General features: G+C 35.7%; 1 protein-coding gene across 2 annotated transcripts in view; it reads left to right on the top strand.

Annotated features, from left to right (window-relative positions):
* The window catches only part of WDR26 (WD repeat domain 26), a 41733-nt gene that overhangs the window by 6598 nt on the left and 10652 nt on the right, over window positions 1–24483 (top strand). For both annotated transcript variants that reach the window (XM_069545434.1, XM_069545432.1), the window contains exons 4-12: window positions 2431–2567; window positions 5351–5448; window positions 6849–7005; window positions 9330–9468; window positions 16308–16448; window positions 19568–19687; window positions 21580–21725; window positions 22017–22095; window positions 22367–22496. In XM_069545434.1, coding sequence (XP_069401535.1) covers window positions 2431–2567; window positions 5351–5448; window positions 6849–7005; window positions 9330–9468; window positions 16308–16448; window positions 19568–19687; window positions 21580–21725; window positions 22017–22095; window positions 22367–22496 — 1147 coding nt within the window. The remainder of the gene's footprint in view (window positions 1–2430; window positions 2568–5350; window positions 5449–6848; window positions 7006–9329; window positions 9469–16307; window positions 16449–19567; window positions 19688–21579; window positions 21726–22016; window positions 22096–22366; window positions 22497–24483) is intronic.

Raw genomic sequence — 24483 nt, 5'->3', positions numbered from 1 at the left:
TGTTCATTTTCTTGAAATTGTATTTTTACTTTTGTGCTTTAAATTTTGGAAACTAAAATAATGGCTTTACTTTCTCCATCTTTATCATATGTGTCAAATACTGAAATTGATTCTTAGCAGAATAAACAGTTTCTCAACCAAAACTCTAGCAGTTCTTGGCCAGTAACATTAGTTGCCATGCACACTACCAGAAATTGGTATCTGTTTGAGGATATTCTGTGTCTTAATCTGGATAAAATGACTCATAGAGAAATGTTCTTGCACTGCTTTTATAGCATTCCCTGTACATGCAGAAATGTGTGTTTATATTGGCTTCTCTCAAAGTTTTACTCTGCCTTTCTCTTCTCTCCTGCCCTGCCTCTGCCCTTTAGAAAGAGAGGGACATGTAGTAGGATATTGATGGGAAAGTAAGGGGGAAATAGGAAGTAGCTCTTGGGGCACTGTCCCTACACAGATTGGAATGGGCAAGGAGGAGTACATATACCCCACAAATTAAGATGTGCCCTGAATTAAAACAAAATTTTCCACCAAATTCTCAATTACTAAGAAAATTTAGTCAAATTAAATACACATGCCACCAATGGCATTTAAATGAAAAAATTCTACAAGTAAAAGATACTTGAATTTGATTCAAAAACACTATAAAATGAAACTTTTTAACAGTTTGTTGATAAATATATGAATGCTTCATTTTCATAAAGAATTGATGTTCTTTCCAGAAGATAAAATGGTGAGAATACCCATAATAACTTTAAAATCCTTTGATTTTTAGATTTTTTTAATTTAGACTTTTGGTTTTTGTCACCTGGTAGACTTTACATATTTTATTTGCCATCTAGAGATTAACATTAGGTTATATGTTTCAAGACATCTTGGTAACCTATTTCTGAAACATTCACTGTCTATCTAACTTTATGTGTAAAATTTGGTAAATGTAATTTTTCTAGAGTTACAGGAGCTTAGCGCATAGTTTAAAATTTTTTCTGTTCTTTAACTGTCGGTTTAAGATTAGATTATTATCAAACATAAGCAATGTATATTGTAAAAGATGTATTTAAATGTATGCCTAAGTTACATGGGAGGGTATGTTTTGTTTACTTTCTCTAGAAACCATTTTTATAAACTTGTAGGTTAAGCTTTCCTTTCTAAATACTCCCTAAAAGAAAATCTTATAGACCATTTAATTATACTGTTAATTTTTAAGTAAAACATGATTTCTCCACACCATTTTTGACAGCAGTACCTTATTTTTTAAAGTAAGCGTCTTATTGAAGAAGAAAAGTCATTTGGCGTTTTCTTTTAAATGGATTTGAGATCTTAACTGCTATATTCCTTGGCATCTCTAAGTATGACTAACGTTTCCTGTCAACTTTTCTATCTGCATCATTTGGCTTGCTTAAGCACCACAAGTAGCAAATATGATAGATGAAACCCTAACCCTCCAAGCAGTGGTCTTTAATTAGGTTTAAGGTTTAAAAGAAATTCCAAACTTAATGTTAGTAAAAACTTTTGTCTAGCAGAAAGCTGCTAAATGAGTGATGATCACTTTCAAGTTAAAAGTAAAGTAACAGAGTAAAGGAACATTAAAAGTATTAAACATGTATCGGAAAAAAACTAAATGTGAAAGGGCTTCACCATAAGCTGGAAATGGTTTGTCTTTTGTGGGGAGGAAAGTGTTAATAGTAGTGCTTCATAGTGAAATGCATCAGGATGAGATGTTACCAATACACAAAGACCTTCAAGTTTAACCTTCAGTTGTAGGCATCCCTTTATTGCCACCTGGAGAGAGTGAGTCCATCAAGCTCGTGCTTGTCCACTTTAATCATAGGAAACTCAGTACTTTGCACACCAACCTCTAGTCCAGCTGCCGGTCGACTCCTCTTACCTTTGATAAGCCAAAATCTGACACTTTGTAGCTTCGACCCAGTGGCTCCAGTTCTGCTTTTGGTCTCCTTAGTCCTTCTTTCACATTGTGGCTTTTGAATAATTCCTTCATTAACTGGTTTTTCTGCCATCTTTTTTAAACTTGTTGCATGAAACTCCCCAGTACCCATTAGAGAAGAAAGGCTAATTTAAAAGCAAATTTAGGATATTTGAAATAGTTCTAAATTTTCACAGAAGTAAAATTCTAGGTGAATGTTTTGAGGACAGTAAGTTTTCTCCAATGTTGATGCCTTGGTCACTAATGATCTTTTCTAATTTGAGATTATTCGTTCAAAGAGTTTTATTAAGATGTGAAATGGGCAATAGAGTCACGTTTCATCTGTTGTGACCCTATTAAATAAAGATATTTTGAGTCATTTTAAAGCTTTATAAAAATTATTTTCAAAGGGCATAGTAGAATGGTTTCTACTGTTCTGTTTAGGCACAAACATTTTCTGAAACCTCCATCAACTTTTTTCCCCTGACTGCTGCTTTCTGTCATGTCAGAGGATGAAGTTTTTGCTGCTGCAGCAGAAGTACCTGGAATACCTGGAGGATGGCAAGGTCCTGGAGGCACTTCAAGTTCTACGCTGTGAATTAACGCCACTGAAATACAATACAGAGCGCATTCATGTTCTTAGTGGGTAAGGAAGCTCAATTCTTAGACTTCAGGTTGAGGAAGAAGCTATTTTTATCAAGGTTACCATCCCAGAGTTGCATTTCTTTTAACATTTTCCCAAGATCTGAGTATTGCTAAATTCTTGGGTAATACTTGTTGGGTAGTTTCACTTATGTGTGTTCAGACTATTTTTGTCATCCTAGGAAGCTTTCCATATTAGAATAGAGGTATTTAAGTGAATGAAAAGAAGAAATATGTATCGACAGTGAAATGCCATTTCATGATCTTCTGTAAAAGTCCTACAGCATAATGTTCTATAGATAAAATAAGCAGTGAAGTTTCTAGGGTTGTTGCATACATTTTTTTTAAACATATACTTGTCATGTACAAGGTCCTTGCTAAGCATTTTATATACATAGTCTCATTTTATCCTCACATCAACCCTTTAAATATTAGAGTGCCCCGAACCTTGGTTCTGGACCGCCTCTGTTCTGTCTATACACACTTGCTAGGTGATCTCCTTCTATGCCATGGCTTCGCATACCATCTGTATGCCAGTAGCTCATAAAATTACCCTCATCTGAACTCCCAACGTATATATCTAATAGCCTGCTTGATAGTGTCCATTTGGATGTGTAATAGGTATTTATATATATGTAAATAATAGGAACAAATTGTGTGTTCAGAATAAAAATTCTTGATTCCTGTGATCCCTCCACCTACCGCCACAAACCTGTTCTTCCTCTAGTTTTCCCCATCTCAGTAAATGGTAAGATCATCTACCCACTTCTTCCAACAAAAAACTTAAACTTCATCCTTGGATTTTAATCTTCTAACTGTGACATATATTGTTCGTATAAGGAAATAGCCCATAGAAGGCAAGTATCAAATTTGACATGGTTTTTTTCTCTTAGTTCAGTGTCCTTTGAGTTATACTATGTGACCCTCATGAACAGACACACATTTGAAACCTTAAAGTATAATGTATATTTTCAAAAGGAAGCAGAAGTAATCATGGATAACTTGGAAATTTTTTTTAAGAAAACAGTTTTTCATAAAATTGTTAATAAATTTTCCTCCCAAAAAGTTATTTTACAAACCAAATTTTTGTAGTGTCCAACTTCTTTCATAGGGTTTTGTGAGTCTGATTACTACACTATTAAAAAATAAATTCTCATCAGCTAAGGCATGTGTGCATGCTAAATTGCTTCAATCATGTTTGACTCTCTGCGACCCTATGGACTGTAGCCTGCCAGGCTCTTCTGTCCATGGGGATTCTCCAGGCAAGAATACTGGAGTGGGTTGCCATACTCTGCTCCAGGGGATCTTCCCCACCCAGGAAACGAACCCACATCAGTCCCCTGCATTGGCAGGCGGGTTCTTTACCACTAGTGCCACCTGGGAAGCTCCAGTCAAGGCATATTATATAGCAAATAGCAGGAGAACAAGTAGTCCTGCTATTGGGTAAGAGGCTATTAAATTCTTTACCTGCTAAATGCAATTTGCTAAATGCAGTATGCAGTTTAAGAAAAGAAGGTGATGATACTCATGTAAACTGATACATTTCTGTATACCAGACAGTAGATCAAGTACTTCATGTATTCCATCTTATTTAATCCTCACTACTTCCCTTCTTAATATCCTTTTTACAAATAAGAACAGATTGGTCTGAGACCAGAGTATGAGGCAGAATAGGAGGAGAGTTACTTGCCAGGGCTAATATCCATGTTTGGTTAATGCCTTCACTTCTTTTACTTTTAAAGCCAGTTCTTCTGAGAAGAGGCAGAACCAGGTTAGACTCACACTTCCAGCAGTGGGCCCTCATGTATTCTCTAGAATCCATGAATTTAGCGCTTACACCTCCTTCGGCATATATAGTGAGTAATAAAATAGTACCCAAATGTTCTTCTTTGGGATCCCATAACTTTCATAAGATCACACAATGATGATAACCCAGTTATACCACTTCTTGAGTGGCATTTATGATAAACTCTTGAAGATATGTTGGTTTGGTTTATTTAACTTAGTATGAATATCTTTGAAGGTTTTTTGTTGGGGGTTTTTTGTTTTGTTTTGTCTTAACTATTGAGGAGCAATTAAGTTAGCATGGTGATTAAGAGCAAGTTCTACAGCTACCATGCCTGGATTTATTTTCCTACTTTGCCTCTCCTAAGCCAGTTCCTTAAGCTTTCTGTGCCTTAGGTTCCTCATTTATAAAAATAGAATAATAGTGTTTACTTCATAGATGATCGTTATGAACATAAAATGAACCAATATATGTTGAGTGCTTAGTGAAGAATAGAGCCTGGCACACCATAAGAGCTACATATGTATAATGATACATAACAGTAAATCTAAGGATGGTGGTGGTGGTTTAGTCACTTAAGTCGTGTCCAACTCTTGTGAGCCCATGGAGTATAGCCCACCAGGCCCCTCTGTCCATGGAATTCTCCAGGCAAGAATACTGGAGTGGGTTACCATTTCCTGCTCCAGGGGATCTTCCCAACCCAGGAATTGAACCCAGGTCTCCTTCATTGCAGCCAGATTCTTTACCAGCTGAGCTATGAGGAAAGTACCAAATCTACGGATACATTCTATTAATTGATAGCAAATAGTAATGTCTGTTATGCTGTAACTCTTATTCAGGTGCTAGATTGTATTAATGAATTGAGTCCACTGTATAAATTTCTTCTTGATATATATTTTTAATAAGAACTAGATCTCCAGAGTATAATCAGTATTTATCAATTATGTTTAATCCAAAGAAAAGGGTTTGATATTTGGTGCTCTCTTTGTCATATTTTTTAGGTATCTGATGTGTAGCCATGCAGAAGACCTACGTGCAAAAGCAGAATGGGAAGGCAAAGGAACAGCTTCCCGATCCAAACTGCTGGACAAACTTCAGAGTAAGCATCTTCATTTTTGATGTTTCTATGTGTTCTCTTAGAAAGGATACTCTGAATCCATTAGGAAGACTTATATCTAGACATACTCTTATCAAGTGGTTATATAGAAGGGATGAGCGTGGAGACCCATTAGGACGCCCTTTAAACTAGAGGCTTCAGAATCCACCGTGGAGTCAAAGAATCTAAACCTCAGGAGTCAGCAAGTGGATGCTGTTCCCAGAGCATGTCTCCTTCATTTCTTTTATGTAGTGATGCTCCCCTTAAGATTTTGTTTGGGGGAGAAGTACTGTGGTTGGAGAAGAAACATGGAAACCACAGCTTTAAGCCACAAGTGTTTTAGATAGAAGCAGACCTCATTGTGCTTCACAGATACTGCATTTTTTTATAGATTGAAGGTTTGTGGCAACCTTGAGTTGTCAAATTATGGTTAGCATTTTTTAGTAATAAAGTGTTTTTTAATTAAAGCTTATACCGTTTTTTAGACATAATGCTGTTGCACACTTAAGACACTACAGTATAGTATAACCACAACTTTTATATGCACTGGGAAACCAAAAAAGTTTCTGTAGCTCACTTTATCAGGATGTTCGCTTTATTTCGGTGATCTAAAACTAAACCCTCAATACCTCTGAGGTGTACCTATTTTTATGTTGATTTCAAGCGTAAAGCACCAATTTCCTTTGGTAAATTGTTTTACCCTCCCTCTAGATATTTTTATATAACTTCCAAATTACAGTAGCCATTTCCTGTTTGCCACATCTTTATAATAAAAGACTGTCTTTCCCTCTTTATTTAAACCATATCCTATGTTTTCATACTGAGGTGAGAGTGGAGATACTTCAGAATCAGAAAACAATGTTGTGGAGGGATAAGGCATTAAAGGATTGAAATAAATTGGTAAAACACCAGTTATTCCCTGCATTTTCACAGTACCTTGGCATTAGACACAATTTGATGAAACCTGGAACTTGATTTCTTCCTCCATTTTGGTTTGCTCCTTGTTAAGTAGAGATTTTTCTTACACTTTTAGTGATGCTTTGTCTACCTGTGGGACACAAATATCTTTAGATTTTATTTTCATCATCACTACCTTTTCATTTTCTGTCGAATTTTTTTTGTTAGGTTTTTGCTGTTGTTTTAGAAAATTCACTTGCAATTTAAAGCTCTCCTACCCAAGTATATTCGTTCTAGTGACAGCATAGCTATAGTTGCTGACAAATACTCATAAAGCTTACATGTTACATCATTTCACCCAGAACTGCTCTATTTAAAGGTCAGGACATCACTCAGGTAGGGGCAAGTGCAAGAGAAGATGAGTCAAATGTCCTAAATAAAAGTAAACTGTTCTGTTTTGTTTTTTAATTTTAATTTCTCTTTTTAAAAAATATCTTCTATTAAAGCCTATTTACCACCATCAGTGATGCTTCCCCCACGGCGTTTACAGACTCTCCTGCGGCAAGCGGTGGAACTACAAAGGGATCGGTGCCTCTATCACAATACCAAACTTGATAGTAATCTAGATTCTGTGTCTCTGCTTATAGATCATGTTTGTAGTAGGTAAGAGGAAAACATTTTATATTTTAAAGTAGGCTAACATTTTACAAACTCACTTATGAAATTTATTAAAATGTTAGGATTCTGTTTTAGACTTTTATCCTGTCACCATAAAGCAATTCATGTTTGCTTTAGCATTTACAAATACTGCTAGAACCACTGAAGTTAACAATTAAGAGAAATTTGTATATGTTTGTATAGGAAATTACTCCTTGAGAACTGAAGCTGGTTAGCCTGTTTGTTCCTTTACTTGTCTGTGGGTTTGGTTGGTCATTTTCTGTATCTGGCCTTTATTTATTTTATTTTTTTTAAGAAATTGTAAGTGATCCTATGTGAGAATTCCAGTGATCCAAGCCTTTGTTGTCTTTGTATGCCAGAGACCACTTAGTTATTCCCCTCCCCAACCCCCACCCCCCCTGCATGTCCCCACCCCATCCACTCCCTCCCAGACATTATGACTGTTTTAATTGTGGCCCAAATTATTTTCTGCTGATGAAGATCATGGAAGTACTTTTCATAATGGACGCTCTGCTTTTTAGTTGAAGGTAACCTTTTGACTAGAAACACTTATAAGAACAGGTATTAATTTTCTGGTTTGGGTTTTGTTGCCATAACCTATGCATCTGCATAGTTGAACTTACAAGAATCCAGGCTTCACTTTTGATGTTAGAAGTATTTTGAGTATGAAAGTCCCTACCGTTTTAATGACAATCTCCAAAATTTCAACAGAGCTTTCATTTTTAAGATACTGAAAAACAAAATGTGAAATCTTTCAAACTCTAAGATTTATAAAATGTTAGGGTATTTAGCTTGATTAAAATGCTACTTTTTTCAGTTTGATTAAGGAAGGTCCTTATATTTTTAACAAATTTTACATTTATTTGAAACAAAGACTATCATTTTAATACCCTAGAGTTAGCCTTTTAATAAACTAAGGGCTTAATTACTAGTCTTTTTAGAAGATTACTTAAGTAATAATAAAATAGTGACTATTTGAGTGCCACTTTGGTGTTCCCATACAAGAGGGGGCTTCCCCGGTGGCTTAGTGGTAAAGAATCCACCTGCCAATGCAGGAGATGTAAATTCAATCCCTGGGTCAGGAAGATCCCCTGGAGAAAAAAATGGCAACCTACTCCAGTATTCTTGCTTGGGAAATCCCATAGAGAGAAGAGCCTGGCAGGCTACAATCCATGGGGTCATAAGAGTCGGACACAGTTAGCAACCTGAAACAATATTTTTAAAAATAGACTTAAGAGTTTACCCATTAATGTTTAAGTAACTTTTACAATACAGATCTGTATTGTTCCAGCAGTAGCCACTGATTACATTTAAATTTAAATGAAAAGTAATTCAAGTTAAATTAAATGAAAATATCTAAGTTCCGCAAGTATGCTAGCCACTTTTCAAGTGCTCAATAAACACATACAGCTAGGGTTATCAGATTGTACAGTGCAGGTATATAACGTTGGAATTATCACAGGAAGCTCTACTGAACAGTCCTGATAACTGGAAAAGGATAGAATGGTTTTTAAAAGTGAATACTTAATGAGAATAGTCAGTCTTAACTTTTTCCTCTTTAACTCAAAGTTAATCATAGAATTCTTTGTCTTTAATAATAACTGCAACTTTATAAAATACTAGCTAAACATCAGAGCCAGTCTAAATGCTTTACATTCATTGTCTCATCCTTTTTATTTCATCCTTATATAAGGAGTTCTTGTCTTTAGGTTATGGTTGGATATATTGAGATTTAGAGAGATTAGGCTTCTCAGAATCACAGCTAGTAAGTAGCCAGAGTATGAACCTGAGTCTCTCAGACTCTACTGCCCCCATTCTTAAAGACTTTACTTTTGACCACTACGGCCTCTACCATATATTGCACTTCTCTTATGCTGTCCCCAAAATAATACTAGCAGTCCACTTTTGAATGGCTATTGCATTCCAGGAATTTTAGATGTATTTCTCATCCTTATAGGAACCCTAAGAACCTTGGTAGATTCATCTCGTTTTATAAATGAGAGAGCTGAGACTCAGGAGTTAAATGGCTTGGCAAAGATACTAAACCTTGTAACCCCAAATTCTCTATAGTGCCTATTCTGTTTGTCATACCAAGTTGCTTTTATATCAGTGAAAATGTACATTATTTCTTCTAGAACAGCCTGATCCCAGCCACAAATACAGACAAACATGAAGACCTGGTTAATTTTTATTTATATGAATTGACTTAATCTGAGCAAAAAATGTTTCATTGTTTTTTTTTAACATTTTTCATTATTATTACTCTTAATTGATTTAAGAGTAATTATTTGTGGCTTTATTTGTTTTAGGAGGCAGTTCCCATGTTATACTCAGCAGATACTTACGGAGCATTGTAATGAAGTATGGTTCTGTAAATTCTCTAACGATGGCACTAAATTAGCAACAGGATCAAAAGATACGACAGTTATCATATGGCAAGTTGATCCGGTATGTATTCTAAATATGAATGTTTAGATTATAAAAAGGTAATTTTTCATCTAATTAAGTACATAATTTTCAAGTATGTGTATATAAATGGCATTCTTTTCCAAGAGCATTTTTTGTCATCTTTGTCATGTCTTACCTCTTTTTGTGTTGTTTAAATAATACATAGAGATTCGTATGATCAGAATTGGTGAGTGTTACATGCTAGGATTGTACTTAGTCTGTGTGTGCATTTTGTAATTTCATCCTCTGATTAACTCTCTTGAGATACTAATATCTCCTCTTTTCAGATGAGGAAACCAAGGTAGAAGTTGAACACCCAGGCTCTCACAGCTTGTAAATGGCAGAGTTAGACTTAAATCCAGGGATATTTTTACTCTAGACCTACTGCTCTTCAATTTCTCTGACAGTCGGCTATCTTTGTTAGTATTTGATTTACAGATTAATGCAGTAACCATTCTGACACAGGTTAGAAAAGACTCATTTACCATTTTGCCTTCCCAAACCCTTCATTATCTTTTGTAATTTGTGGAACTTCTGTTAAACATTTCCCCTACACACACACTTCTTTCCCGCCAAGTGGTGCATACGAAAAGTATTGTATTCTAGATTTAAAATTTTCAGTGCAGTTCAGTCACTCAGTCGTGTCCGACTCTTTGCGACCCCATGAACTGCAGCACCCCAGGCCTCCCTGTCCATCATCAACTCCCGGAATTCACCCAAACCCATAACCATCGAGTCAGTGATGCCATCCAACCAGATCATCCTCTGTCATCCCCTTCTTCTCCTGCCCTCAATCTTTCCCAGCATCAGGGTCTTTTCAAATGAGTCAACTCTTCGCCTGAGGTGGCCAAAGTATTGGAGTTTCAGCTTCAACATCAGTTCTTCCAATGAACACCCAGGACTGATCTCCTTTAGGATGGACTGGTTGGATCTCCTCGCAGTCCAAGGGACTCTCAAGAGTCTTCTCCAAAACCACAGTTCAAAAGCATCAATTCTTCGGTGCTCAGCTTTCTTTATAGTCCAACTCTCACATCCATACATGACCACTGGAAAAACCATAGCCTTGACTAGATGGACCTTTGTTGGCAAAGTAATGTCTCTGCTTTTGAATATGCTATCTAGGTTGGTCATAACTTTCCTTCCAAGGAGTAAACGTCTTTTAATTTCATGGCTGCAGTCACCATCTGCAGTGATTTTGGAGCCCCCCAAAAATAAAGTCTGACACTTTCCACGGTTTCCACGGTTTCCCCATCTATTTGCCATGAAGTGATGGGACCGGATGCCATGATCTTCGTTTTCTGAATGTTGAGCTTTAAGCCAACTTTTTCACTCTTTCACTTTCATTAAGAGGCTCTTTAGTTCTTCTTCACTTTCTGCCATAGGGTGGTGTCATCTGCATATCTGTCTGAGGTTACTGATATTTCTCCCAGCGATCTTGATTCCAGCTTGTGCTTCCTCCAGCCCAGCATTTCTCATGATGTACTCTGCATAGAAGTTAGATAAGCAGGGTGACAATATACAGCCTTGACATACTCCTTTTCCTATTTGGAACCAGTCTGTTGTTCCATGTCCAGTTCTAACTGTTGCTTCCTGACCTGCATACAGGTTTCTCAAGAGGCAGGTCGGGTGGTCTGGTATTCCCATCTCTTTCAGAATTTTCCACTGTTTATTGTGATCCACACAGTCAAAGGCTTTAGCATAGTCAATAAAGCATAAGTAGATGTTTTTCTGGAACTCTCTTGCTTTTTCCATGATCCAGCGGATGTTGGCAATTTGATCTCTGGTCCCTCTTGCCTTTTCTAAAACCAGCTTGAACAACTGAAAGTACACTGTTCATGTATTGCTGAAGCCTGGCTTGAAGAATTTTAAGCATTACTTCACTAGCATGTGAGATGAGTGCAATTGTGCGGTAGTTTGAGCATTCTTTGGCATTAAGTTCCCTCAAAAATCATAATTGTCTTTCTTTATAACCAGGTGACCTACAAATTTGTAGAGAGGAGTACATCCATTTCTTTCAGCCAAGCAATTAAGGAAGTACATGACTCCAAATAGGTTCAGATGTATTTGGTTTAGGAGTCATTCACCTAAAATCAGAAAGTATAAATAACATTATTGAGAAAGGGAGCCATAGAAGGAAATATTTTAAAAAGAGTAGAGTCAGTTTGAGAGCATACATCAATTCTTGTGTACCTGCAATATGCTATGAATGAAGAAAGATGAACAAGATCTACTCTGCCTTAAAGCAGGCATTTTTTTCCTTTTATTGTACCATGTACTCCTCTGGCAGTCTGAACCCTATGGACTCCCTCCTCAGAATAATGTTTTTAAACGCATAATCCAAAGCACTTAGGAAGCCCAAGTATATATCATAAATGTAAACCAAATTATACTGAAATACAATTATCAAAATAGTACAAAAACAGATACAGTATAGTAATATGCTGCTTTTTATAAGCTTAGTAACAGATTCTAGAAGCAGATCTGATAACTTCAAAAAAATTTTGAAGTAGTGATAAGCATAAAATTTTGAGATATCCAAAGCTATAATATGTGAAAATAGTTGAAATTTCCATTATTAATAGTCGCCTAATACCACCCAATGCTGCCTTGTTAATTGCCTGTATTCAGGATTGAAAGAAATGCTGAATATCAGTGTGTGGTTAGTGAAAATAAAGAAGTGCATTTTCAAATATAAGAACTACTATTTAGTAAGCGAATAGGATGAGTAAGGCAAAGCATGGGAAATGTGACTAGAAAAATAGGTTGGGATCCATCATAACCTTATCATTGGAAGGACTGATGTTGAAGCTGAAACTCCAATATTTTGGCCACCTGATGCGAAGAGCTGATGCATTTGAAAAGACCCTGATGTTGGGAAAGATTGAAGGCAGGAGGAGAAGGGGACAACAAAGGATGAGATGGTTAGATGGCATCACCGACTCAGCGGACAAACTGGGTAAACTCCGGGAGTTGATGATGGACAGGGAGGCCTGGCTTGCTGCGGTTCATGGAGTCGCAAAGAGTCCGACGTGACTGAACTGAACTATTACAAGAAGTATTTTCATTCAGTAGATATTTATAACATGTCTGAAAAGAAAGCAGCCGTATCAAAACTTCTTTATTACATATTTTCTTTTAGCAGCGATGTATGAGTCCCTTTTGTTTAGGGAGTATTTATTGAGCACCTGCTGTGTGCTTGACCTTTTTGATAGAAGTCGGACTAGGCTCCCGATAATACATGTAATTATTCTTTAGTGAATGCTACAGGAACTCAAAAAAGATCCTACTGGAATTGGAAAGCAAGGAAAAGTATGACAAGTCTGAGATGAAGGAGAAGTAAATTATTTAGGCAAAACGTTACAGCTGGCCCTCAGGTAAAAGATAATGTGACTGGGCAGTTTGAGTGAAGACTCTGTAGACTAGGAGATGAGGTTCATGAAGTAAGTAGCCAGATCAAGGAGGATCTTCTATACTTTGCTAAAGACATCAGACTTTTATGCCATTGTTTCCCAAAGTGTTTTTATCAGAATACTGGTTATGTAAAATGTTAACAGTGGTTACATGTAAAGGGCTTTTACGTCCAGATTAGCTTGGCAAATGCAGAGTCAGTGCTTATATTTAAATCTGTGATACAGTGGGTTTTAGAGTTTGGTATCATGGTATTTTTCTATGTCAAATACTATTTGAAAAACTTGTTAGGAAAATCAGTTCTGTTTTTGAATATGTATTTTTAGTGGATAGAAAGAATATATAGAGAGAACCTTAATATTTGAATTGATGTTATTCCAGTGGCAAGTTTCCTTTAACAGGTTTTTTTTTTACCTTTTTTCCCAATAAAGAACTTCACCCATTCCCCTCCTCAGAATCTAAGCAAAATTAAGTGGATTGCATGAATATGATATTACCATTTGGAATAGGTTACTCTTTATAAAGGCATTGTACTTCTGAAGATATAATATTAATATTCTCATTTGTTTTCAGCTTTTCCTTTCACGGCTTTCTATTTTTTAATTGCATGAAATTATTAGTTTTTTAGGTAAATACTTCTGTAGTAGCTTGTCATTAGTTTAGAAGCAAATCTTTGTGTAAATCTAAAACACCACTGTAAATGAAAGTTTGTTCCCAGAAGATACTGGGCTAGTCCGAAAGACTTGACTTGCTTATTACATTATGCATGCTACTTTGACTTAATGATACTATGATCGAATACCCCAGGCCTATTATCATCTTCCCAAAGAAGAATCAGAAGTAATAGCATTGTAAACTATTGAATTTTCAAAATAAATTCCCAATCTAGTTTTATCAGACTAGTTCCAGACCCATTTCTAACTGCTATAGGTCATCACTGAAATTTCCATCAGCATTGGAATTAGCCCAAACTGGTCTCCATTAGTCTAGTCTTCCCAAATTCTGCTTCCTTCACACGGTTTACGTTCATCCTTATTCCCTAAAACAGAAATTTAGAGATAGTCTTTGAACAATTTTTGTCTCATTCTGTCATGTCAGTTTTATGTTCCACAACCTCTTTCAGTCCTGACCATGTTAGTTTAAGGCCCATTTCTTGTCTTAACTATGTGACTGTTGTGCTGGCTTGTTGAGTTCAGTTCAGTCGCTCAGTCGTGTCCAACTCTTTGCGACCCCATGAATCGCAGCACGCCAGGCCTCCCTGTCTATCACCAACTCCCGGAGTTCACTCAGACTCATATCCATCGAGTCAGTGATACCATCCAGCCATCTCATCCTCTGTCATCCCCTTCTCCTCCTGCCCCCAGTCCCTCCCAGCATCAGGGTCTTTTCCAATGAGTCAACTCTTCGCATGAGGTGGCCAAAGTACTGGAGTTTCAGCTTTAGCATCATTCCTTCCAAAGAAATCCCAGGGCTGATCTCCTTCAGAATGGACTGGTTGGATGTCCTTGCAGTCCAAGGGACTCTCAAGAGTCTTCTCCAACACCACAGTTCAAAAGCATCAATTCTTCGGTGCTCAGCTTTCTTCACAGTCCAACTCTCACATCCATACATGACCACTGGAAAAACCATAGCCTTGACTAGACAGACCTTTGTTTGCAAAGTAATGTCTCTGCTTTTGAATATGCTATCTAGGTTGGTCATAACTTTCCTTCCAAGGAGTAAGCGTCTTTTAATTTCATGGCTGCAGTCGCCATCTGCAGTGATTTTGGAGCCCCCCAAAATAAAGTCTGACACTGTTTCCACTATTTTCCCATCTATTTGCCATGAAGTGATGGGACCGGATGCCATGATCTTCGTTTTCTGAATGTTGAGTTTTAAGCCAACTTTTTCACTCTCCACTTTGACTTTCATCAAGAGGCTTTTTAGTTCCTCTTCACTTTCTGCCATAAGGGTGGCATCATCTGCATATCTGAGGTGATTGATATTTCTCCCGGCAGTCTTGATTCCAGCTTGTGCCTCTTCCAGCCCAGTGTTTCTCATGATGTACTCTGCATATAAGTTGAATAAGCAGGGTACTCCTTTTCCTATTTTATTGGGAGTATCCTTATTCTGTGTCTCTCTCTGTTCTGATTCTTCTTCCACCCTGTTAATGAGTTCTCTTCCTAAAGCCAAGTATGCTGTATATTTCCAAGCTTAAAAATCATTCTTCACTTGCAGGATAAAATTTAACCCTTTAGTCTAAAATAAAGATGTCAATTTTCCAGTCTTTTCATTTGCCGCTCCATGTTTGCAGTTTATGTATTTCATCCTATGTAGCTTTAGAGTCAGGCACCTCAGGTTCAAATCCCTGATAATACTATCAGTAAAGGCAAGTTGTTTCTAACCTTTCTCAATCTTCGTGTCCTTTCCTGTAATATGGGGGAGGAGAATAATTCTTAACCTTTTAGATTTATGAGGTTTAAATGAGATTGATTGTGAATAGTGCTAATACTGATTAGCACCAAATAAGTGGTAGCTCTCCTGGTAGGAGTGTAAAATGGTTTAAACACTGAAGAAACAGTTTGGCAGCTCCTCACATTGTTAAGCGCAGGATTGGCATATGACCCACCAATTCTACTCCTACACATATACCCAAGAGAAATAAAGACATGGGTCTGCACAAAAACTCTTACATAGTTGTAGCAGCATTATTCATAATAGCCAAAAAGTGGAAACAATCCAGATGTTGCTTAATATGGTATAGGCATAAAGTGGAATACTATTCAACAATTAAAAGGAATAAAATACTGATACATTCCACAACAGGGATGAACTGTGAAAACATTATGCTAAGTGAAAGAAGCCAGTTACAAAAAACTGGACATGTTGTATAATTTATTTTATGTGAAATGTCCATAAGAGACAAATCCATGGAGAAAGTGGCAGTTGCCAGGGCTGGAGGAAGGGAGAATAGGGAATAACTGCCATTTAGTATAGAGATTCTTTTTGGGGTGATGAAAATGTTCTCAGTAATGGTTGCACAATCTCTGAATATACTAAAAGTCACGGAATCATATACTTTGGAAGGGATGAATTTTATGCTAAGATACATCTCATTAAAACTTTTTAAGAGGAGGGGGTAGCTTTTATTATTACCTGTTTTAAGTTTCCTTGAAAGTCTCGTAAGTACAAAACCTGTGTCATCTTTATTTCCATCTAGCATTCAGTGCTCTGTGTGTAGTTGATGCTTAACGGATGTTGCAGCGTGAATGAGTTTTTATGAAGCAAGTTAGAGGTTCTCCTAGGGGCAGGGAATTGGCAAAATCTGTGAAAATGTCCTCCTATTAAACTATATTATCAAAGCGCATCTTTGTAGCTATTTAAGTTCTTAAGCCCAAAAAACAGTGACTTTAGAAATGAGAGTTAACTGAGTTGTCTGTTTTCTCTCCTAGGATACACACCTGCTAAAACTGCTTAAAACATTAGAAGGACATGCTTACGGCGTTTCTTATATTGCATGGAGTCCTGACGACAACTATCTTGTTGCTTGTGGCCCAGATGACTGCTCTGAGCTTTGGCTTTGGAATGTACAAGTGAGCAAATTTTATCCTTGGTTTAGTCTTTATAAAGTATAATCATACTGCACATCTTTGTTATAACTTTATTCATTCAACCTAAATTCCCATGATGTATTTCTTATAAAAGATGATTAATTCATCAGATGGAACCCAGGTGTCCAGATTTATAAATCTAAATATTTTGTTGAGCATTTTTGAAAGAATGATCGGTAGGTATTTTTAGGGATGTTGTACTTTGTAGTGTGTAATATGTACTATTTTACTTTGTGCCTCAGTAAAGATTTCACAGTTGCTTTGAGGTTGCACAGTTTTATATAAAACTTACTTTCAAGTGTGGAAACATGGACATGACCACACTTTCCATCCCAGTGGCAATTGCACCGTTTCCTTACCTATATTTAATGTTACAGTCTCGTTTAGTAGATTTAAATGATGTTTACAGTACTTACTATCAAGAGTTTTATTGTAATTTCCAAATGAAAACTTAAACACTTTATCTAGAGTTCCATTTTAGAAAAACTCAGCACTGAGTTCACCCTATCATCTATTGGCTCTATTTTGGAAACCTTCTAGTTAATCATTTTAAATTATTTTTAAGTTTCTTCCATAAGCTGGCTGGTTAAATGATTTTTTTTTTAAACTTCTTGGCAGGGGAATAGTTCAGGCTACAGTTTGGGTGTAAAAGTATAAGCTGATGGGATATGGTTTTGAGTTTAGGGACCCCTGTGTAAATTGATTTTTATCAAGAGTAAAGATAAAAGCTCCATAGAAATGACTCAATAAGATGGTATAGGAGACAGATGAATACTAAAATGTACGTGTGCCATAAATCTAATTCTACAGTAAGATTTATATTTCACCCCAGTTTTTTTATTAAGAAAATTTTGAAATATTGAGAAAGGTTGAAATATGAATATAGTGATGACCTGTATCTGTGCCACTATAGATTCAGCAGATGTTATTAACATTTTGTTACATTTTGTGTGTACATACACGCGTGCATACATATTTATATATCTATACCTAAAACATCTGGAAGTAGATTAAGATTATATTTTACCACTAACTATTTAAACATGTATCTCCTAAACAGTAATATTTTCCTGTGTAATCAAATGCCATTATCTTACCTATAATTCTCTAATATTTGTTTCATAGTTTAAAAATCCCCAGTTGTTCCCAAAATGTGTCTATGCCATTTTTATCAAACTAGTGTTGAATCAGTGTTGTATTTGTGATTGGGCTCAGGGTGGCAAAGCACAGAGCAGATCAGATGGCTTCTCAAGCTTAAAATGAATCTGACCTAAAAGACAATTTCCACCCCTCAAAGGGAGAAGAAGTATATGGTCATAGTGCCACAACAGAGAGTCAGCCTGTATAGTCTTCTTTAAATTCAATTTTGAATTTCTGGACAGTTAGACTATTATAGCTTAACTGTTTTACTGTGTGTTATGTTATAGACTTATTCTAAAAGGGTGGTCCTTTTAAGTCAGTTTTCAAAATTGCTTCTTTTAGATTTTATGTAGACTGCTCATTACAGGTTTCCCCTGCTATCTGAAAGTAATTATTTCTGTGAAATTTTTCATAAGCTAAAATGGTGTAAAGAAGCAGTTACCTTAGGACACATCTTACTAAAGCATGCACAAAATAAATCAAGATAAAGCACAGGTGCTCACATAGCTCAGAGCCATGGCAGCTTGATGCTGAGATGCTGAGTGTAGTTCCTGGGAAGGAGCCACTCTCACTCTTCAGAGTGTATGCTGCCTCTGTAACAACTCCCTGCGAAACACTGTTTCACTTTCCACAGACATTTTTCATAAAAGCAAACATCCTCTTCAGATGTCTTTTGCTTGGCAAAAACAGGTACTAATGTAGATCTTTGTAAAAGCCAAGTGGTACAAAGCAACCTTTCAAAATTCTGGGGATACCTGTAATGTCCTCATACTCAAACAGTCCTGAGCATAACAGAAGAAAAGACCATTTCTGCCTTCAGAACTTACTATAAATAGAAAATGCTGAAGGTTCAGCTGTTGCATATGTATTTGTGTTTCTAAATTTTTTTTTTTACCCATTTATATCAAAAGATCATGACTTGAGAATAGTTAACAATATGAACAATATGGGGGGAAGGGTTTAAGACTGCTGAATATTTTTTTTCTTTTTCAGTGTAAGGAAGACATTCTGGTTTTTGTGCCCTCTTTGCTTTTATTACTTTGCCCCATTTCCTGATCATGCACCCTTTTTTTTCTTTTTTTTTTTTAATTTGATTACCCATTTCTCACAGGAAAATTATGCCCATGTACTTTTTATTATCCCAAGGGCAGCTCTAATCTCTCAGATCCTGTTTCTAATCCATGAACAAAATGGAATCAAGACTAGATTAAATGGTATGTGTCTACCTTCTAAGTTGAATAACTTAGAAAAAATAACAGGAGGATATCTGAGGGTTGTAACCAACTAAATAGTCTTACTTAGTTGGGAATGCTTTAAAATGACTATGCTAAACAGTACAAATGTCCTTCACTCTTTTCTGTTACTTTTAATTGAAATAAAGTTGTGTATCAGAAAAATAATTTTTGTTTTCCCATTCTCCCTTCTACATTTTGAGCATATCGGATATGAAATTAATGTAATTTAGACTACCTACACTCTTGGCCTAGAGTAAGGGCATAGTTTTTCTGCCTGTTAATCATGTTCTTAAGGAGTTGCTAATTGCATGAACTACAATTTTAGAATAAAATAAAGAACTGTGAACTAAGGAGAAGTGAGAACTCAGAAGCAATAGGTATGTTGTGCTGGGCTTTTCATCATTGTACTTGGGGAAAATTACTTGTTTTAATTTATGCATGTAATTGATTTAAGACAAGAGTTCTGTTTGAAGTTTATCTCATAGCTATTCTTTGAATCACCTATACCAGGCTTTGTTTGACTCCTGAGTTTTTTTCAAGTATTTAATTTCTCTTCTGAATGCTATAGTCTTGTTCTGTAAGGCCAATTTAAACAGTTTACTTCACTAATTAGGAGTATTAAACTAACCAGATATCCCAGTTACTATCCTTTTTCTTTTTTTTCTTTATACATTCCCTTTAGAGGAGTATCTTGAAGATCTCATCCACAGTTTTATTTCCTTGTAGACGGGAGAGCTAAGGACAAAAATGAGCCAATCTCATGAAGACAGTTTAACAAGTGTGGCTTGGAATCCAGATGGGAAACGCTTTGTGACTGGAGGTCAGCGTGGGCAGTTCTATCAGTGTGTGAGTATTTAGTGCCCTATTTCAGATGCCTACAAATTTACTTAAAAGCAAATTTAGTTTTGTAAAAATAAAGAATTCACTTGACTTGATAACTTTTATAAAATATATAAAAACCCATTTGACTATCTAAGATAAACACTGTCCAATAGAACTTTCTGTGGAATCTTTTTCTTTTTTAAAAACACATTTCAAGTGCTTATACAAAGTATAGGCTTTGAATTTAGTGAAACATTAAAAAAGAGATTGTCCTACTAAACATTTTGTTCTTATAAATAAATAAGTTTCTTATGTATAGGGACAAAAAGTTTTAGTATTAATTTTCTTTGGTGGGGAGGTCTTTAGCCCTTTGGATTTTTTGTATCTCTCTCGGCCTCCCGCCACCCCACCCCCACCCCCCGAAAAATGCTGTATTTCATGAGGAGACTGACTTTTAAATATTTGAGGAATAAAAGTGATGATGAATGTTGCCAGGAAACTGTCCAGTCTTTATTTGAGGTGTCTTCTGATCATTACCTGCCCTATTAATCTTGGAGTGTTGGGATAATAAAAGTAAGTAATAGGTAAAAAGTCTTTTGACAAAGTAGATAATGATACAAATGCAGTGTCATTACTCCCTATTATCTAGATTTCATGTCTCATATCACTGCCTACCATGGTTCCAGTAGATCCTTCTAGATTTATTTATTTAAGACTAAAGTTAAATATCATAAGCCCATCAAATCATTCAGTGTAGGTCATTTATCATAAAAGCTTTCATGTTGCCATTACAAATTATCAGTTTCATTAAGCTGACTGCAAGACTCATGGAATCTAGTGTGCTATTGTCTCAGCATGGTTGTAAGTCATTTAATTTTTCCCCAGTTGTCCCAAAACAGTTTATTGATACACCCCTGATTTTCTTTTAAGTTATTTTAAGTGGTCAGTACCATTATAATATACTAATTTAAGCATTTTATGTCTGGACTTTCTCTCCATGGGCTAATGCTGTACTTTCATTGATTGATTGATTGATATAATTGACATATATTGTTACATTAGTTTCAGGTGTATGACATAATATGATCAGTATTTGTATGTATTACAGAATGATTTCTACAATAAGTCTTATTAACAAACATCACCATACATACAAAATTTTTTTCTTAGGATTTTTAAGATTTACTTTATTAGCAACTTTCACATATGCAATACAGTATTATTGACTATAGTCATCATTTTGGCATTTAAGCCATTAGTTCTTAATTCCCTGGATTCAAAGTGGCCTTGTGTGTTTCTTGCCATCCCTTACAGTGTTGAAGCCTTCAGGGTACATGACTTGGTAGTTCCCTAACCTGTAAAAATAGGATTGCCACTCAGAGCTTTGAATGTTCAGGAAGATAATGATCCTAAGAGCTTTGCTCAGTAGAGCATGTTACAAACTTGGTGATTTTTTTAAAAACATCATAACAGATTCCTAAGTTCTATACAGCTATAATTCATATTAGTTATCTTTTTCCATATCACAACTTCTGAATATTATAGTACAAATCCCAGTATAGTGTGTTTTAAAGGGATGTTTAAATTCTTTTCCAAAAGTTGTGAGCCCTTGAAACTTAAGGATTCTTTTCTTTCTTTGTATTTATTGTATTTATCTATGCTTGATAGAAGGGGAGATAGATTTACTAAGATTCTCCCCCTTCCCCTAGGTATTGTAATGAAATTTGACTTATATAAATTTTGATGATTGAAAATACTTAAGGAACAACTAGGTTGCGATCAGTCTCAGGAAAAGATAGATATTACAAAAAGATATATTAAGAGATTCTTTTGGGGTAAAAAAAAGATTCTTTTGGTTCTTTGTTTGCTTTCTGAGTGCTGTTCAGTAATGAAGTTAATAGTGATTTTTTCCTCAGGATTTAGATGGTAATCTCCTTGACTCTTGGGAAGGAGTGAGAGTGCAATGTCTTTGGTGCTTGAGTGACGGGAAGACTGTTCTGGCATCAGATACACACCAGCGAATTCGGGGATATAACTTCGAGGACCTTACAGATAGAAACATGTAAATATACTTTATATCCATTAAACAACAGTTATCTGATTTATATTACAACAAAAGTGTAGTAGAACTTGCTTCTTCAAAAGAAGAGTTATTATTTTTATTATGTTTTTGGTTTGATTGGTAATTTGGGTGGATAGTCAAGTGGTGCTTAGTAATTATTAACTCAGATTCTTTTTCTTGATTGAAATATAGTATGTAATAGTGATTACAGACAAAATTTGTTGTATTTAAATAATTTGAATGTCTTGATTCTTAGTATGTTGGTTTTGACAAATTATTTTTTGGTTACAGAGTACAAGAAGATCATCCCATTATGTCTTTTACTATTTCAAAGAATGGCCGATTAGCTTTGTTAAATGTAGCAACTCAGGTAAGTTTATTAACATAATTCTCAGGAAAATTTAGCTTAGTTAAAATTCGTGGGTTTTAGTTTATATAAACAAATATCTTTATGAATTCTTAAATTTTACTTCATATGTTTGATCCATAAGTTTGTAGAGTCAATTGGAAATTTTTCAGGACATTGGCATTTTGCATAAACAGAAAATGGAAATGTTCATCAGGCAAATGCATAGTCACAGATTACTCTTTAAAATTCTTTTGCGTTAAGAATAAATACCTATATTCTCTTTTGCTTACAGGGAGTTCATTTATGGGACTTGCAAGACAGAGTTTTAGTAAGAAAGTATCAAGGTGTTACACAAGGGTTTTATACGATTCATTCATGTTTTGGAGGCCATAATGAAGACTTCATCGCTAGTGGCAGTGAAGGTAAATTGTGTCTCTGTTGATTCACAGATATATACAGACGGACTGAAAGTTCTATAATTCTGTTTGTAAAGGTAGTTATGTCTCCAAACAAATTCAGGATGTTAAATCAGAAACTGTATGAGTCATTTATCCAGTGCACTGTTGATTTCCCTTTTCTTGAGATGATTTGAGTCCCTCATTGTCACAGATCAATAGTGCCTGTTGTGGCTGTATGGAAGTGTGTTTGATGCATGTGTCAAATCAAGATTTAGTTAAATCATTACTCTTCGTGACATTGAACGGTTTTCAGATATTAATAGTATCTTAAAAATCAAGGTTAATGATGTTTTACTTGATCTTGGACAAAATTGATTGTAATTAGATCTTCAGTGGTTCTTTAATGACCGAAGAAAATAATTTAGATTTTCTTTGAAACCATGGGATTCTTATGATCTCAGAAGAGCTCAAATTATGGAATTAACTACTACCTTTTTTAATAGCTTACTCTGGTCTAATAACATCAGTATATCAGGCAGGCATGTGCCTCAAGTAGTCTAATTTAAAACAAATTGTTTAAAATATGCAAGCACAAATAAGTGAGGCAGTATTAAAAGTTGCTGTACATTTTAAGGTAATAGAAACAAATAATGGAAGATTATTGAAAATTTCACTTCTTGCCCATCAAAAAATCTTTTTTATCTGTTAATTTAATGTTATTTTCTTCTAGATTTTCCATTGGTTTCTATTTGATATGATTTAAATATATTAAGCCTTCTACATGCTTTTTAGCTCCTCCTACTCGAAGATTCTTCCCCATGCTCTATTTAATCCTGCTCCTGGTGGGGTTTTTTACCCCTCTTAATTATGCCTCACAATCGTGTGTGTGTGTGTGTGTGTGTGTGTATGTCCAACTCTTTGTGACCCCATGGACACAATCGTGTGTGTGTGTGTGTGTGTGTCCAACTCTTTGTGACCCCATGGACCGTAGCATAGGTTGCCATTTCTTCCTCCAGAGGATCTCCTGGCATGTGTATGTTTGTGTGTGTGTGTGTATCTGTGTCTGTCCAGCTGTTTGTGACCCCATGGACCATAGCATAGGTTGCCATTTCCTCCTCCAGAGGATCTTCCTGGCTCAGGGATAGAACCCACATCTATTAGGTCTCCTGAATTAGCAGGTGGATTCTTTACCAACTGTGACAATCCCCTATTCTCTTTCTAAAAATAAGATGTAACCTAGAAGTACTTTTAAAAAATATGTATTGCCACCATTATCCCTAGTGATGCCAATCTTTTTTTTTTTTTTCGGCCCAAACTAACTTTAGAACTAAGCCTGATGAATAATGTAATTAAGCCACATTATATTCTATTTAGGGCTAAAAATGAAACATAACTGTGAAGGAAAGAGATTAGGATTCTCATGACTCGGATGGTTTAGAATGACTCTAAAAATGTTTTCAACACCAAATGGTTATAGCAAATATGTTCTCTCCCAAGATGTCCACAGTAATCCATTCGTTGTTTATTTGTAAGAAATATATTCCAAGAACCTTCCAAACCCCCAAAATCATGAATGTCAATATAAGATAGAGCAATAGGAAGCATTTCCACCTAAAAGTTATGCCATTACTCCAGCCTTTTCATTATGCTGATAATAAAGAGAAAAACTTATTTTTTCCTCTGCATTGGCACTGGATTCCTTAAACTGATGAAAGTAAGCAGAACTTGATCATAAGGCCTGTCATTCTGACCTTGACTGCTCAGATCTTTCTTAATTTTTCCTTCATATTCAATAAATATCCTCCTTGGATATTTACAATGTTCACAAAAGCATTTTTCATCCAGATTTCAGTAGGCAGATTTCAGTTGCATTCTCACTTTTCAAGAAAGCCTGTAGTCTTTCTTTGTGGACTTGCTCTGTCCAAGGGGAAACATAGCTGGTCTGGGCTTTTTTTTTTTTTTCAAGTTTTATTTTATTCAAGGAAAATTATTTTCAAAAATGACTGAACAA

This window comes from Ovis canadensis, chromosome 12, assembly GCF_042477335.2.
Source record: "Ovis canadensis isolate MfBH-ARS-UI-01 breed Bighorn chromosome 12, ARS-UI_OviCan_v2, whole genome shotgun sequence".
Classification (NCBI taxonomy): Eukaryota; Metazoa; Chordata; class Mammalia; order Artiodactyla; family Bovidae; genus Ovis; species Ovis canadensis.
The sequence above is the reverse complement of the archived record's forward strand: the minus strand, read 5'-3'. Positions and strand labels throughout refer to the sequence as shown.